Consider the following 18,343-nt stretch of genomic DNA (forward strand, 5'->3'; position numbering starts at 1 on the left):
ACACACACACACACTCTTCAGTTGCTGTGGTGAAAGCGGAGGGCTGATTTTTTTTTTTTTTTTATTCTCTGGCATTCAAGCTGAGTCGACCGGAGGGGAAAACTACCATCAAGCAATTTGTAAAAGCCAGACCGGTGGCGTCATTGCCTCTTCTGTAGTAGACTAAGCGCAACACCGCGACTCTCCTGCTGCATTTATTCTCCGCTTATTTTCAAGTTGGTCTGTGGCTCCCGCATAGTGAAGTGAAAGCAAAGCTAATCCTGCAGTACCGGTCCTCATAACACAATGCTTGTTTGTTCGATTTATGTTACTACGGCACTTGGATCAGAAGGTTTTGCGCAAGAAGTGTCACAGACAAATAGATTGTTTTGTACTCGTCGCTGGACTGATGGTATTGTAAGAGAGAAGGTATTGTACTGCGCGCCCTACCCACACTACTTCTGTAGTACAGTGTCTCCAGTTTTATGCCGGCTTCGCAGATGTTACCGGAACATTTTCTACCCTCGGCTTAGCTCACATGCGACCAAAAGGACACATGCTTTGGTGTACTTTAGCATGCAGACCACGTCCAGCTAATCTCCGTTTACATTGGCCTATACTCTTCAAGATACCCGAGAGTTCTCGGTGAGTCGTCTGTGCGTCATCTATGCCTGATTAGACTTGTAGTCTGACGTCGCCGGGAACCATTTAAGCAAAACACCTCATACAGCGTTGGAAATCTAAATGGACTTTAAAGAAAACACCCTGGCTGACAAAAAACACTTTTTTATCATTAAGAAGGGGATCAACAAGTTTCCTCGTGTGCGTAATTTCCATCTGAGCGGGGTTCAAGCGTAATCCGCGACACACGTGATCGACAAATCACTTCAGCTCCAAATATTTCTCATTTGTCTAGAGAAATAAGCCTCAGACCGTCCGTGGAGACGCTTCTTGTCCGATTACGACGGGAATCAGGAGGAGACCGGCTCCATGCCTCGCTGCCTCTCCAGATGCTCGGTTGGCCACCACATGGTAACTTTGCGCACACAGCACGCTGGAAAGAGGACACACAGAGAGGGGATCTGAATGAATGGGACTGACATTTATTCGCATTTCTCTTCTCGCCTCCCACAGACTGTTGTATGTGCTGTATACCCTGCTGGTTGAGGAAGTCTCACGTTCTCAGCAGATATAGATTCAGCGGTGGATAGATCCATCAGTCAAATAGGGAGCAGCAAATGTCGAAGAAACGGAAAAGTCCTGACGAGCAGGACTTTGAGGAATCTCCGCATGCAGGATGCAGCGACCAAGGTAGGAGTCGTGGTCACAAATGGCAGCTTGAAAGCAGAACTGTTTGTTATAAGGTATTTGATATCCTCAGGGAATGTTTGATGAATTCGTGTAGCTTTTGATGTGTCTGCGTAGCATTTCAGAGTTGGTACCACTGCCCCGGGGATGCGCACATTAGCTGCTGCATTAACTCTATGGATCCATAAAGTATTAAACCTGTACATGACCGTGTTGCCATGCAATCACCTCCCCATTCAAATAGGTATTTCTGTCCCTAGAAAACAATCTTCTGTGTTGCTGCGGATTACTTTTTATAATCTCTCATCAGTTCCCAGCAGAGTCAGATTTGTGTGACATTAGGTCTGGTTGCAGAACAGCCTTTCATTTCCAGCTACAGAAGAAAGTACAGGAAATGCAAACTGTGGCATGAGAGTTATAGAGGCTGGGTGCACTCAGCTCGGTTGGTGGTATGACTGTCATTATACAGCAAAAGAACGACCTGTTGATTTAGAAACTGGATTATACACATGTGAAGTATAATGGTGGCTCACCAACAGTACTTTTTCCAGTTGTGAAGTGAGTTGATATATTGATATGTACTGTGTGAATTTAGAGGAAAAATGTTAACAGTCACTTCTTACACGGCCTGTGGTCCAGGGACACTGGACCTGCACCCATTAGGTGTGTTCAGCAATCCACAATACATCCTCATACCTAAACAACTGAATAGATCCATTGCCACTGACCAGATCAGTTCATTGTCTTGCAAGTCAGTGAGTCCAAAGTCTTTGCACTCAAGTCTCAAGTCAAGGTAACAATTATTTTCACACAAGTCATTGATGGTAAAGTCTGAGTTGGGTTGCAAGTCTTTTTTTTTTTTTTTGTGACTTTAGTCCATACGAATCAAGTCCACACCTGCCAGTGACCTCCTAACCACACCGTTGGAGAGGACGGATAATGCTAAGAGATAGTCACAGTTTTAATTAATGTAGCTTAAGCTCCATTTTGTAAAATAACATAGATGAGCACTTACTTTTGACTTTTTAATTTACTCTGGACATAAACATAAGTGTCCTGGGTGAAAGTCTGGGTCTGTTTGACCTTATTCATCCACTCCAGCTGCCTGCATATGCAGACTTTGTCGCTCTCTGTACGTCACCTGACCTCTGGCTGTGATAATCTATCCGTGACGCTAAAAAGCCAACTACCCATCATAACCTTCTGACTCTGGCAGGGGGTTCACCAGAAGGGGCAAGTGCTACCTTTGGCCACCATTCTGGCCCCGCCACGGACTGGTCCTTACTGATTGCTAATGATTCTGCACTGAGGACTGGGGAGCTATTTTACACTTAACAACAGACACAAGACAAGGCCACAGTGTACATTGAGCGTAACAAACTGTTCTCACCGGTCAGGTTTCTTTGAGATTAAACACAGAGGGTCAGGGGAGCTTTAATCCAGTCATGAGGATGACTGGATTCTAAAATATAAATGTGCGCAAATTGTTGCATGCTCTTTGGATGGTAAACAATATCCAGTATAAACCAAAATCAGTCCTATTCGTAGGAATGTTATGCTTTATCTTCCTAACAGTGTATGTGATCCGAGATCGGTGTAGTTGAAAACCTGGGTTCAACACATCCTTTTGCTTGAAATTAAAGCATTCCTCTTTTTCAGCAGGCAGCTTTTGAAATACCTTGAACAGAAGTGTGGCTGCTATTATGCTGGCAATCATAACAGGAGTTGTAAGTTCAAGGCCAAGAACAGCATCACCTTCAAGCAGAGAGTCGTGCCTGTTTGCATGAATAGTGCAGTAGCAGTGAAAACGGCTTACATGATGACAAGATGTGTGGTGTTTCCTTTGCATCACATTATTATATTTTAATATTTCTGTTCATACACGAGTATATATGTGGTTATCATCAGTGAGGTCTATGGATTATTTTGAGAAATGCTTATTCTAATGATAATAGAATAATGAAGTAATTTGTCAATGTTTTTAGCAGCAAAAAACAACCTCAACTGCATTAAGATGGAAGCAGAAACCCCTCAAACAAATATCTCAAAACATGGACAAATAAAGTCATATTTATAAGTGTGGTTAGGTACCACTTGAGGAAGGTATTTTGAAACTTGACCCCTTAAGACCTTAATATGAACTCATAAACATTATGGCTTCCGAAGGCGTGCAGACTTGTTTGTTTGCACTGAAGATGTAACTTGTTTACTTCACAGTCTTTGGCTCAGCATCTTTTTGGGCAAACGCCCAAGCAAGAGTTTCCCTTGGCTAACATGGAAGGAGAGCCGGGCGCTTCCTTCCCTGACTGTGCATAGCATCTGTGACTACTCAGGGGGTACACACCCACTGGACTCCTCCCACTCAAGGTTTTGACCTCCTGCATGCTTTTGAGCATGCTGACATCATTGTGCATTATACAGTACATTATCAAAGGAAATGGGGGTTCGCTCACCAAGGAGTTATTCGCGAAAGAACCAGATTATATTCTCACAAAATGCTTCTTTCTTAAAAATCTGGCAGCAGTGCATGATTTTTTGCTTATCTTTTCAAGTATTTGTTACAGAACTGCTCGTCTGGAGGATCTGGCTCTCAGGTGCATTCAGTCAGCTAAATGTTTTAAACAAAATGAATTTCCTCCGTGTGAGACTAATAAAGGCCTATCTTATCTTATCTTATCTTATCTCATCGTATCGTATCGTATCGTATCTTATCTTATCTTATCTTATCTTATCTTATCTTATCTTATCTTATCTTATCTTATCTAAAACTATCTTGAAATTAAATTAAAGTTAAGCTGTTTTGTGAATCAGTCATTTATCCAAAATAAATGGTTGCTGTTATTGAAGCAGACAAATACAATAAAGCCACTCTACATTTGGGCATCACGACCAGAATCTGAAAACTAGCACCAGTCACTGTTATGCTGTTACTGTCGCTGCTCCATTCACTGTTGTCTCTGAGTGCTCGTGCTCGAATTTTCTCATGGAGATCGTTTTTGTTCCCTCTGATATCCTCAGTGAGGCCAGGAGGGGAGGTGTAGAAACAGACCAATTGAGATTCATATCAGGATCACAAAGCGTTTTTTGTGTTGGCTCTTGGTGTGCAGCCTGGACCTGTCCGTTAGAGGGCCACTCCCACCCATCAACCACCACCACAGCTGGTCAACAGCCTTCAGCTGTTCAAATGACCAGCTCTCTTCCATTACAGTCAGATACCAGTGCACAGCCAGGCATGAACCTTGGTGTCTGACTTAATTGATACTTGCAGTTGTTTTATTGCCTCTCCCGAGAAGGTTGTGTTTTCTGTTTGGTTAGTTTGTCTGTTTGTCAGCAGGATTACAGAGAAACTACTGGGCAAAGATTTCTTGACACATGGGGTGAGAGATGTGTAGCCTGGGCCAAATAAGAATCCATTAAATTTTGGAGCCAGTCCAAATCAGGGTGGAGATACAGGTTATTTTTCACTTTTGTTAACAGTGCAAGATTTGGCAGAAGAAATGTCATACATCTTAAAATCCAGTAGGTTGTAGCTGCATATAATGATTGGATTTGAAATGATTTGGAAATAGTTCTGTGAACCGGATGTCCCTTTTATACCCGATTAAGATACCATCACCTGTTACCAATGAACCTGTTTACACAGGAAATGTTCCAGACAGGTGCTTTTTGAACATTCAGCAACTTTCCCTGGGTTTTGTTGCCCCATGCCAACTTTTTGGAAGCGTGTTGCTGCTATCATATAAATCAATCAGATAAATCAATTTTAAATTAATTGATGAAGTTGATGAGTTAAAACATTAAATATACTGTGTTTGTACTGTTTTTAGCAAGTTTTTGGATTTTGTTTTATTTACATAACATCTAAACTTTTTTATGATTGCTTATCAGAAAAGTGGACTATTGGCCTATTGGTCCTGGTTAAGTAGCTATGTGAGAAAACCAAGCTATAACAGACGTCAAGGCGAAAGGAATGTATAGAAAAGACTTGCCGTCTAGCTTCAAAGCACACTAATATACTCCGAATGCAGCCATGTATGTGTCATTCCTATAGTGTGGACTGAAGAAGAAGAGGAAACCAGAAGAATTTTTCCTTGTTAAAAGAGGAGTTTATATGGTGAATGGTGGGATTAAAAAAAAATGCCTGTTGTCTTTGTTTTCCTTTGCATCAGAGCCTTTAGAGCAAATAGTATCCATTCATCCTCTCCTCTCCACACAGTCATGATGCTCCCACCTCATTAACAATATGTCAAGAAGAACATTACAAAATGGCATCCACTTGCGTGAACAAAAAGACCCTGTGAGACAGGAGATGAGTACGGTCAAGGCCAGTTAGACTTCCTGTTTAGAGAATAGTTCCACATCTTGTGGACTAGTGTGTCCTCATAGATTAAACTGAGTAGCAGCTCCGCGTCATAGACCAGCATGGCTTTCCAGCGGTGTACCATGTGTGTCTCCTTAAGTTGGCTCTGTGCCCACAGAGCTGAAAGACTGTAGAATTGCAGTTGAGACTCGCAGGGCTGTTTGCCACTCTTGTGACGCCACAGAGCACTTAGTGTATAAACCACATGCAACCTCACACACATTCAAACGCTCACATATTCTCATGAATATTCTCATCCATGTTGCACAGCTGCTTCAGTCTAGGACTGTTTGGAACAAGCTCAACTTGTACAAGAATACCACTTAGTGGTCTTGACGTGTATTGCAGATCCCAATAGTGCACACCAAGATGTGCATCGGGAAAAAATGTGAAAATTCTTAATTACAGCATTTTGTTTTTACATTTTTACATTTATACCAAATGCTGACCTTTGCCCATGCCAATAGTTAATAAATGCCTTTATCAATCAGAGTAGCAGACAGACAGACAGACACCAGGTGGGGCTAAAGTATAAAGATAAAACCCAGAGAGCAGTGTCAGAAAAATTTACTATGGAGCAGACAACCAGTCGCTCTTTTCACCATTTTTCAAAATTATTTTTATCATTTGCAAACTTGTTGAAGGCTGCTGAAATGGCCCCACAAATTTGTTGATTTACATGATCCTCAAATGTCAAAGGATATTTCACTATCATAGTTTTTGTGAAGTAGCAAAAGGTATAAAGCAAAAAAAATAGTTCTGTTTTATTGTTAAATGAAAACATTGTTGTTACCTTACACTAAGGTTATTGAGTTTCAGTTTCACAATTTCAAGTTGACAGCAGTGCTGCGCAAAGTGAGGTTTTCTCTGAGAACGAACTGAGAATGAATATTGTGCGTCATAGACTGACTGATTTGTGTGTTTTATTTCAATCCATGAATAAAACAAAAAACAAAAACTTTATATGTATATTCTATGATGCCCAACTGAAGACACATAATGCACTCAAGAGTTTGAACAAGGGGGAAAAAAAGAAAAAAGAAAAATGAAAGCCAAAGCTCATGAAGCCTTCATTCTACCTTATTCAAAGTTATACAAGCCACACAGTCTGTAACGATACATACACATGACTGCACTTGGACTTACATTTACAAAATCTCATTGTCACATATGGATACAGTCAGCCACACTATATCACAAGGCATTCATGATACATATTATGATGGGATATCAGTGTCTCACATTAATCTCCCCACTTTTAAACAATCTTAAATTTACTTCAGTGTGATTAAGGGGCAAGGTGTGTGTGTGTGTGTGTGGCTGATGAATGGATTGTGTCCATGTGTTATCAGTAAACAGGCAGACCTGATGTCTGGCTGCTTGGCCGTCTTGGCCTGTTCTGATGTCTGCCGTGTGGAGAGATTGACAGGCCTGTACGTCAGCATCCATATTTCTCACCTATGATTCATGCCGACTTTGTTTGGCTTCTGATGAGTGCTGCAGGCAGCCTCTTCGTGCTCGTTCCCCCGGCCACTCCCTGAATTCTTTGAGCTCGATATGGAACTCTCTCATTTTTTAAAAACATTTCTTTTCTGAGGCACTAGATTGATTTATATCAGCTCCATACAAATTAATAATAAAGTCAGCTGCATTTCATTTCAATGACTGTTTCATTCTTGCTTTAGTCGCTGTGTGTTTTTTCCCCATGTAGTTTCTGTTAATACTGAATTGAAATTAAATGAAATTGCAATTTAAGCATCTGATTATTGATTATTTTTACAAAAGACATTTGCAGTATTTTTTGTATAAGTGAAATATTTGGTAAAGATTTTAATTATATTTTGCACCACTCTTGCCACAGTTGCCCAGTTTTTACATACACACACACACACACACACACCTCTCTCTCTCTCTCTCTCTCTCTCTCTCTCTCTCATATATATATATATATATCGATGAAGTTATATTATATATATATAAAGAAGTGTGTATGTGTGTGTAAATATATATATATATAGGCACACACATTTTGTATAATGCCATAAACTGTATTGCTGTGTTAAAGACAATTTCCTGTTGGTGTATAAATGTGTACTGATTGTAGAAGGAGCAGAGTCACGCTGTCTGTCGGCTGCACCTCGCTATATGCACACACTGTACACCACCACAAGAAACACACCACACACTGACAGGCTGTGTGACATCATCCAGCTGTCAGAAATGATCCATTGGCCAGTACGCTGTTAGCATGTCAGCTCAGAGGTCAGCACACGAGTGTTCAACAAGCCGAGTGGTATCATCATGAGGAGGACAGTGAGGACAGTCTTTGCCTTTTGTAAATCATCATTGTTTGTGTGTGCATGTGTGTTTGTGTGTGTGTCAGAGGAGAGTGATGGTTTGATGGGGAGCTGATGAGGTCAGGTTCAAGTCTCATTGCTTGCGTCATCACCTATAGGATGTGACATCTGCAAAGCTACAGCTGCTGCTCTCTTGTCGTAAGAGCGTCAGAAGCACAAAAACAAAATCTGAGTCGTGTTTTAGCCCACATAGCAGTAAAAACAATCACACACCGATGGTGGACAGAAAAAATTGTCCTGTTAAAAAAATTATGGATGATTATCCAACGCAGGAAAATTTCATGTTTTCACATTTTCGTTTGAGTTGGAACATTTTTGCAGAAGTGTGTTTCTTATACACATGGCTGAGCACAGCACATGGTCGCACATGTCTGCTCTCATTTTTATGCATCTGAAGAGACACGTTTGACCTCCTCTTTTGCCTGCAATTTTACAAGATTGCACAGTGAAGCATTTTACATGGCAGAGTGACGTCAGCAAGGCCAACGAGCCACTGTTTGTTTTGTTTTTTTTCTCTTTCTCCTCCACAGACCTCTGACCACATGCTCATCAACACTGTCATCCTCTCGAATTACGGATGTGATAATCTAGGTCAGATGTGATGCCAGCAGAAACACTGCCTGCTAATCTACATAACCAGGATTTGCATGTGTGAGAGATAGATTAGTGTGTGTGTGTGTATGTGTGTGTGAGAGAGGGAGGGAGGCAGGGGAAAAATGTAAAAGAGAAAACTCTTTTTTAATATTTTTAAAATGTTTTGTTTTCTGTTTGTGAAATAAATAAGGACAAGCACTGTGCTAATTGTTTTTAAGGATTTTATTAAAATCCCTAATTAATAGCTGAATAAGTACCACCCCTGACAAATACTATTTAATAGTAAACTACTATAGCATAAACAAATCATATAATGCTGGCTGAGTTGATTTATTAGCAATCCATCTTTTGATACAGACGCAAGAAACCGTTTGGTTGCTCTGGAAATATTGGCACTTGCAGCAGCTCTCAGGCTATATGCTACATTTACTTAAATACATAAACATTAGCTTGATGGTGAGCAGCTTGAAGTTACATAATATGTAAAGATGTAAAAATCCTCCCCACTTTTCTGCACTGTTTTTTTTTTTCTTTCAGAAATGAGGTGGGGGTTTTTTTCTTTGTGGTTTTATTTCAATAGGGAATCAAATACAAGTTTGCTGGTGCTTATTTAAATGGCACTAAATGATGCTGTATATGTGTGTGTCATGCACATAAATTGCATTTTTACCTTGTGTGTGTGCATGTCTGTGTCCAAGGCAAACGTTCAGGCAGGCATAATTTGTGCCAGCTCTGTGACGTAGAGGACATGAGGCCTAGGCGGGCGCTGTGAGTGGCAGTAACAGCGTCTCCTGCTCGAGCCAGCCCCATCTCTGACTTCATTGGCTCCAGCTCTGACGCAGATACACCCACCAACCCCCTTCCTCCTCCTGCACACTTCTTTCATCACATTTTTTTTTTTTTTTTTTTTTTTGCTCCCATTTAAATGTTTTTTTATTCATGTGCTTTCTGCAGTTCCCTCCACTGCAGCGCTCAACACCACATATCTGCACTACCTGTCTGTTCTGCGCTCTGTTTCCTTTCTTGAATTGATATAATATTTATCAACATTTCTTTCATTTATTTCTTGCCGTATTATCCATGTTAATCCTCCTTGCTTTTGAATTTAATTGTGCAGCGCGAGGTCTGAATCACAGTGAGCCACTGAGAGCATTAGAGGTGTTATACGGTCACATTAAATGTGTCAGCATGTGGCACACAAGCAGGAGAAGGCTTCCACTGTTTCATCTGAGTGCTGCATTAAAACTGTTGAAACATACTATGATGTATGTTCATTATGGACCACATCATTAGGCTTCCTCCACCAACTGCACCATGCAGTGTTAAAAGGAGCAAGAACAAGTTTTAAATAAACAAAATATTGCATCAAATGTATCCATCCAGGTTCAGTCTAATAACTAATAATCTAAAACAACAAACACAATAACTAAAAGCATGTAATCCAACTAATATAATTTACAAATGTACACCTTATATAAAAGTGTGTGTTGTGAGTGGAGAAGGGAAACTGAAAGACTGACATATTATATTTTTCATCAGTCTCTAAAAATACTCCATTGCAGTAGATTAAAAACATACAGCAAGTTTAGGTCTAAAGAACTATTAAAGAACTAAAGACTAAAGACTTAACTATATTTTTTTTTTACTGTACAAACCCTTTAACATGATAGCATTTGGCCAGAGTCGTACTGTAGCACAGCTGTCCACATTGTCTGCTCACAGTGTGTCTGACACTCTGAATTTCAGCAGAGGAATTCTGGCAGTGCCCTGAATTCACAAACACTTCATTTTGCAGTCGGAGTAAGCTCTCCTGCTCACAGCGCTGCTTTACAAACCCACGTCACCAGTGTTTGGATGTTTTGTTTTTTTTTTTTTTCTTAATTCGCTGTCTAGATCGACTTTCTTCAGGTTACGCTGATGAACTAGAATACCCATCAGCTTCCAGGGGCACCACAGTTTGCCCTGATCTCTGCTGAATGGTAAATTACATGAGACTTTCCCTGCAAATAATTAATCATTTGGAACTGAACATTTGTTAATAAAACTGGAGCAAAATAAAATATAAATTTTGTCAGTGATGTCATCCTTCTGGTGCTACACACAGTGCAGTATTTCTTATGTGACGGTAGTTGTGTTGTTATGTATAATTTCATCGGTCATTGTTGACTTGTTAAGAAATACCGGTAGTGGAAGGCCATATCTTGCCTCTCGTCAGGCTGCTTTTATTTACTTTTTTCAATCGTTCCCCTTAAGATTTCTTGCTGTAACCTGTTTTTCTTTTCTAAGCACAAATAGTGATAAAGCCAAAATTGGACCTAAAGAACTCAATTCAGCATTCCATATAGCATGTAAAATTTAGTCAAATAACTAAAAGATATCAATGGTATGTCAATTAAATGTTCTACATTCGATGAGTTGAGACCATAAATGCTGGTGATGTATATATAAGACATTTTGAATGTTTTTTTTTTTTTTTTGAATGTTCAGTCTTGGGCAATAGAACACTATAAATTTGTAGACATTTTTATTTCATTTCCTGTTTCTTTTCTTATTTTTTGCCATTCTCTCCTTTGTAGAAAGGACATTTTCTCTGCCCAGCAGTCCTTTGCTGTTAAGTCCCAGTGTGGTCTCGGGAAGGTGTAGACACCCATGTGCCTCCAACAGTTCACATGGTAACAGTGTCTTTCCACCCGACCACAAGAGGCTTCACTGGTACAGCCTAAAGGAAAACTATTGTTTATTATAACATGGTTTTACGCCTCCACACCGGAGAAGGACATGGCCAGAGGCATTAGGTTGTCAGGTTGTACGTCCATCCCTTTCTCATGAACGTGATATTTCAGGAACTGCTTGAGGGGATTTCTTCAAATTTGGAACAAATGCCCACTTGGACTTAAGGATGAACTGATTAGAATGTGGTGGTCAAAAGTCAATGTACGTGTTACCTCAGGATCACCTGGAGTGAATGTCATTACATCTGGTGACATTTTAGTCATTTTTATCTTTAACAGTTTTCGTGGACAACAACATCAAATACATTCGTCACTACATTTTAGTCAACTTTTAGCATCACCTGGGATTCTGGATGTCTGCACACATCACATCAGTCTGCACTGGTCAGTCAGTAACAGGAATGCATTGATTATATTTTGGCAGAAAGATAGGAAAATATCATCCATTTTTGAATGTCCGGCCTTTTTTTCATAAAAGGTCAAAGGTCAGCGTCATTGTGACATCATGTTCTGCAAAAATACTTTTAAAGTTGTGCTTCAACGGCATAAATCAAGAACAGAAGGGCGGATTGTCACCATAGTTCACATTTGGTCAGATGGTGAATTGGTGACACTGATCTTTGGTGCCCACCTTGAAAATGTGGTGGCTATACAGATCTCCTCTATACATGTTAATACAGTGATGACTTTCATTTCCTGAGACCTACAGTTATTACCTTTCGTAATTTTCTTCAGCGTCTTTATTACATGTATGAGTCAGATAAGGTGCAACTTGACATAAGTACCCTCCAGCTAATTGCTATGGTCTGGGAAAAAGTCCCATTGAGCAATCAACATAAGGGGTTTTTCCATGCATGTGCTGATTTGGTTCCACTTGGCTCTAGTTATAGCAGGGATTTATATCTCCATTCCCACAGGGCTACCTGCTTGAAGGTGTCTTTAACCGATGACATGCTGCAGCTCCTCATCTGAAATTTCAGTGTGGCTGTTGTTGATTGCACTTTCCTCTGTACAGAATTATTGAGGAAGCCGCTAACAAGGCTTCATCAATTCTAGAAGAAGAAGAAGAAGAAGAAGAAGAAGAAGAATCAGCTTTATTGACAGTGTATATATTTTTACATACACACAGTGAATTCGTCTTCTGCATTTGACCTTAGTTGAACACACATGCAACACCCGGCAAATTACATGCAGTGAAACACACACAGGAGCAGTGGGCAGCATCAAGCACCTGGGGAGCATATTGGGGGGGTTAAGTACCTTGCTCAAGGGCACATCAGCCGGAGGGGGGTGGAGGGAGCATTTTTCGCATTAATCACTCCACCCCACCCAAATTAGGTGAAACACATTTAATTTCCTATAAATGCTTCACAGTAATAGTTTCCCTTTATTGTGTTATTAAAAGGCTTTTATTATGAAGGAGAAAAATGTTGGAGTTTTAGGTGCTAACTGAACATGACACTTACAGCCAAAAACATGATTAAATGGTAAAATAAAGCAGATATGTGACAGTATAAACAGGCGCACAGGAGAGAAAATAAACTTCAGACCACAGAGATTTGATTAGAAGACACAAAAGTACTGAAAGCTGAAGACACAGAGACTTTAAAATGTCTTTCTCTCTCGTAACACAGGCTTGTTTGAGCTCAAAGACAGGCACTACTCCAGAAATGGTTTATCTCAGGCATCGCTCAGCATGACTCAATGCGGTTGAACTGGTAATGGAAACGCAAATCAGTGGCACATGGTTTGATTCAGTGTGGCCTTAAGTAGAACTGATAAAGAATTGATAAGATTGATGGCCAGAGCATCTGAGCTTTATGGGTGCCAAAGCCAATCAGCAAGAGCCTCTAGAGCAGCATCATTGATTCAGTTATTATATATTATATTGTGCAATGATGAGTGTCAAGACGTTGCCAGATCTGTGCTAAAATTATTATAGATTATCAACAAAGTTCTTTTAAACTTTAGGGTTAAGTTAGATGTGGCAATCACATCTGCACATCTGTTTTCAAAACATTTGGTGCCAGAAGCATGTGCAGGAATTTTGCAAGTCAAGTATTATTGCTATTCTTTTTTTTTTTTTTTGACTGATTGAACAACTGTCAACTGTTTGTGGCATCTGACAAAAAGTTGACCAGATAATTGTCAGACTTGACTAAACAACCATGACAAACCTGATACAAAGTCAGATAGATAGAATATCTCAATGCTACATGTTTCTGTGAGATGTACATTGTCGACGGGAGAGTAATAAAACAGTGTCTAGCCTGAATTGCACACTTGTATTTACTGTAAGTGTTCTCGCCAAATTGGGTTGGATTATCCAGTTAGTTCAATCTGAATGTGTTGAATGTGAATGTTGAACCATTGAAGGGGCATACAGTTTCAGTATTACTTGTTCTTAAACTCTGGAGTATCATTGGCAGATAGATGGTAGTGCGGATGGCAGATATTTATTTCCGGGACCCAGACAGCCGCTCTTCATGGTCCCGTGTAGGCTGTGCTGTTAGGGCAACACAGCTCTTGGCAAGAAACTTGTCATACTGAAGATGCCAGATGTACTGAGGCCTGTTTCCTTTGCCTGCTGCAAGGGGCAGCACGATTGTGGGTCTAAGATATCTGCAGAGGAAGCAGAGCAGACAGTAGAATCCTATATCACATAATACATCATAATGGAAAGAGCAGAAAAAAAGATCAGTCATTCAATAAGCTCCACCCCAAAGTTAGGAAAACCATCCTCCTCAGGTTCCCTGAACATGCTGTTGCTGTCAGTGAGTCCATAAAAGGCAACCATCACCAGATTAGGCTGTTTCCTGTTGACAAGCCAGTGTTGTGTGTCTTCTGGAAGGACATTCAGGCAGCTGAAGTTTTATTAGTGGACACTTGCCCTTGGGGGTCACAAAATGTAATCCCTGCTGTGTAATCTACACAGCGCTTCCACAGATGTGACAATGCTGGCAAAAATCAGCCTTCATTTAATGGTTCCATTGCACTGGACCCTAATTTCCTGTCACCATGTTCACCACATGGATGGAAGTCCTCCAAGATATAGGCAAGGCAATACATGCAGCTGTGCAGACGCTCTAGTCTCAAGCTCAGATGAACTCCTGCCTAGAGGAGGCAGAGTTTCCGAGATGCAAGCAAGATGTGTGGTCCTGAAAGGGCAGGCTTTACCTTTGGTCACCTACAGCTTGACAAACCAGCTGCTATTCAGAAGAATAGGTTCTTTTAGCTGCATCCCTGAAAATAGGTGGATCATCAAGTATAAATGCGTTTTTAAAAGTGTATTTGGATCTGACTGAGACCTTGGGCCCAGACTCAGCTTTTTTACAACAAGGAGGAAGCCATCAAAGCTTCTTGTGCACAATCTAAAGATTCCAAGAATCATCTAGTTGAAAAGAAAATTGTTTTGATTCAAGTCAACAAATGTTCCCAAATTTCCTCTTTCCTCACTACAGTGAAATGCATCACACATTCTAAACCTCTTGGATATGCATTTACAATTACATGTAGTGGGTCCACCTCACCTCCCCCTAAGCTAGATGGACAAACCAGAGGAGTATAGCTGTCCATGTAACTTGACTGATGCACCTTCTACGATGCTCGGGGAATAAAAAATCATGGTCATGTCTTTGATAATCCAACACCCTCTGGATGGACTTTCTCACCAATTTCCAGAGAAGTGTATGGCTGCGGATGGCATTGTGGTGACATCACACCAGTTCATATGCAGGCTGAGCGAGGAATAATCACTGGAGACAATGCAGAGACCTGTACCTTCTCATTCCTGCTTCCCTCTTGGTCTTGGTTGCCATTTTCTGAGAAACAAAAGTCATAAATGATTGGCTTAGTTACCAATCTACAAGCTAATAATGGAGACCACAGACGACACAAAAAAGTGAGCAGATCTGCCATGAATGAGATGAGATTCAAACATTTTATGTAATGCACATGAATCCAGCATGAGTGATGTTTGATGATTTTAGATTAAAGGATCAGTTGTGGTTTCTCTAGAGTGGTGCAATAGTGATTTTTTTTTTAAATGTTTGATTGTCTGGCATGAAAGTTCACTTTGAAACAGAAATCCAAATGTAGAATAGACAACCTTAGTGTACTCTGTGATATTAAACCTGAATGATCTCAGTCAGAAAAGACTGACATGATCCTGCTTGATCAAAAGGAATTTTCAATCAAATTGTGATGAGTGGTGTACATCTTTGATAGTCAACAGTAAAATATTTCTGCCCATTAACTATATCCCTTCTGTACATGGTGGGGAAGGACAGAAACATGACGGTAGTCAAATAAAACTGTTCTATGAATGGTGCTTTCCTGATGAGCTGTAAAGGTTCTCTTGTATCCTTCTCCTGTTAAAAGGCTGCAGGTGAAGTGTGTGCTGCTGAGATTGCTGCCTAATTAGAATGAACAGAAATGCAAATATTGTTCCAAGGACACAATGTGGGTCCATCTTAAAAACTGCATCAACATCCTGATCAACTTCTTCTTGTATAATATTTCTGACAGATTATTAGGTGCTTCGCAATGGGTGAAAGTGCTTTGTCCTTGTCAAAATAAATTGATTCTGATTAAATGCTTATGGGTATGCAAACACGCATCTTACAGGATCACTTTGTTTAGTGTCCATGAAAACAGCTAAGTTGGAATTTCTGCTCAGAATGATTTTAATCTTGCTGAAGAAATATTGTCCATGTAGCTGCAGTTATTGTGTTGTAGCTCTCACTTGCCAGCTGGTTAGCTTTTTTAGTTAAATAAATATGCAAACAACTCTGATAAATGGCACAATCATAAAAATGCAAGCAAAATATCCATCACGAATGAAACTCAGTCCAAAAAGGCTACCCAGCCCAGAATTTGATGATCAGTGCTGTGGATGGGATGTGTGCTGTAGCTAACGTTACTGTCTGGATGACAGTCAGTGGCTGCTGCAGTGACTCATTCTTCAGTTCTAAAATAAATTAGCAACCCTAGCTTTAACTAATTTGTGTACTTCTATTTATGATCACTATATTCAGAACATAAGATATTTAATTCATACCTATCCCCTGCTATTTCTCTTACTTGTTTTTTGTGTTATCTAAGCACACACATATAAACTGATAGTCCAACAGTGTAATGCTCATGCAGGGATCATTTATTTCTTTACAAGAACACAGCTAAGAGAACAGCAACACACACTGTATCTGATTACAGACAAACTCCTCAGGTAAGAAGAGGTGAACGAGAGAGAACAATGAGATTAATAGCTCTGATGTCCTGATGTCTTAGAAGACGAAAAGAAAAAAACAGAAAGAGGTTCAGAACATTGAGCAGTAAACAAAGATGTCATCTTTTCTCCTGAGACTGTGAGGATGTCTGAACGAGCAACAAACCTTTCCTCTGGGTACATCTCACATACTACAGTCTGACAGCAGTTATTCAAAATGGCAGTAATTGAGACGACAGAGGTCAGGTAATGATGTTGTGTTTGTATTTCCATTAACTTAAATTATGCACCTACCTCACATTTGTCCTAATGGATCACAGCGCGATGACGTCCACTGACGTCACGTTTTAGATGATCCGCATTGCAGTCGCATGCAAATTTGTGCATGCCAGACTTTGTGTAAATGTGGAACCTTTATTGGTATTGTTGTTATTATTATTATTAATGTTGTTGCATTTTCCAGCAACTAAGAGCAAACAGAGTCAGTAATATGCTCATTGGTTGTTGAACTAGTTGCGAGTCAGGCTGTGAAGATGTGCATAACTCCCTCAGCCCCCCAGGGACCCTGTATTTTCATGGGCCTGCCTCTGACGTCAATGCTCCGGCTGTCCTGTGGATTGTCAGAACAGACTATTCAGTTGGGGGGAGGGGACCGAAAGTCTCTGTGGTGTGTGTCTGCCGCATGTGATGTGTGCGTGTGTGTGTGTGTGCGTGCATGTGTGTGTGCCTATGTGCATACAAGAATGCTCCTGTGCGTATGTGTGTTCATGTTTGCATGTGCTTGCATGTGATCTGTAAATGTTTCACTTACATCTCTGGCATGTGTGTGCATCTGTGTGTGTGTTTGCAGCGTGCAAAAAAAGCTCGACAGTGCCTTGAATCAGAAGTGTGGTGAAGTGGATGAGGTCCGTAATGTGGGGGTAGGGGGTAAGGCTCTGCGTGTGAACCAGTGTGCACACGTCTGAAGATGTGCAGCGAGACAGAGGCCGTAGTCATCATGAGGATGTTTGCTAACAACAGCCGAGAGGGGAAGAACAGTTAAGCATGTCTGCCGACCACATCGTTCTTCAGTCAGCTGTTCATCCCCCAGTGGACAATACTAAAGCTGCTCTTTCACCAAGAGCCATAGAAATATACTGCATGTGACACACATTAAGACAGATGAGTTTTCAACTTTCATCATCGCCTTTTTGATTTCCATAAATGTCCCTGTAACACACATGCTATCCATTCACAGATGGATATGGGATTTGGTGGCAGGATGATGTTGACAGAGAAATGAGTGTGCACTGCCTGTCCAAATTGATACAGATCAAGCAGGAGAGGACCCTGGTGGACATTTTGAGGTTTTCTTGGGTCTATGGCACCTAGTTCATTTATTCCTACTGCAGCCAAATAAATAAAAAGAAACTGTGATGCAGATTTGGCCACAAAATCCTTCTGTTGACCTGACTATCTGCCGGTGGTCTAACCCCTGATGCAAATATGTATTTCTTACATTATGTTCAGTACAGTTCCATCAAGTAAGGGGGATGCATTAAAGTACTTTTACTCCAATACTACTTAAATAAAAAGTTCTACAAATTTATAACTTCGCATTATTCTTTTACTTGACTAGATTTCATGTGAAAGTATTGCACTTTTCACTCTAATCATCTGACAGCTGCAGGTATTTTGCACGGTTTTGCAAAACACATGACAAGCTTATAAAATATTATCAGTTAAATTAGTAAATTTAAATTATTACAGTGATTATGCTGCTTTTCATTTTCTTTAACTAATTAAT

The 18,343-nt window shown here is 40.4% G+C and overlaps 1 protein-coding gene across 3 annotated transcripts in view; it reads left to right on the forward strand.

The window, feature by feature from the left end:
- The first annotated feature begins 492 nt into the window (after positions 1-492).
- pde10a (phosphodiesterase 10A) overlaps positions 493-18,343 on the forward strand; it is a 56,901-nt gene continuing 39,050 nt past the window's right edge. The window contains exons 1-2 of one of the 3 annotated variants that reach the window (XM_046401421.1): positions 493-1,011; positions 1,114-1,290. In XM_046401421.1, the coding sequence (XP_046257377.1) occupies positions 1,218-1,290 (73 nt within the window). In that variant the 5' untranslated portion in view covers positions 493-1,011; positions 1,114-1,217. The remainder of the gene's footprint in view (positions 1,012-1,113; positions 1,291-18,343) is intronic. The other 2 variants (XM_046401419.1, XM_046401420.1) reach the window with 2 other exon arrangements.

The sequence above is a fragment of the Scatophagus argus genome, chromosome 10 (assembly GCF_020382885.2).
Source record: "Scatophagus argus isolate fScaArg1 chromosome 10, fScaArg1.pri, whole genome shotgun sequence".
NCBI lineage: Eukaryota > Metazoa > Chordata > Actinopteri > Scatophagidae > Scatophagus > Scatophagus argus.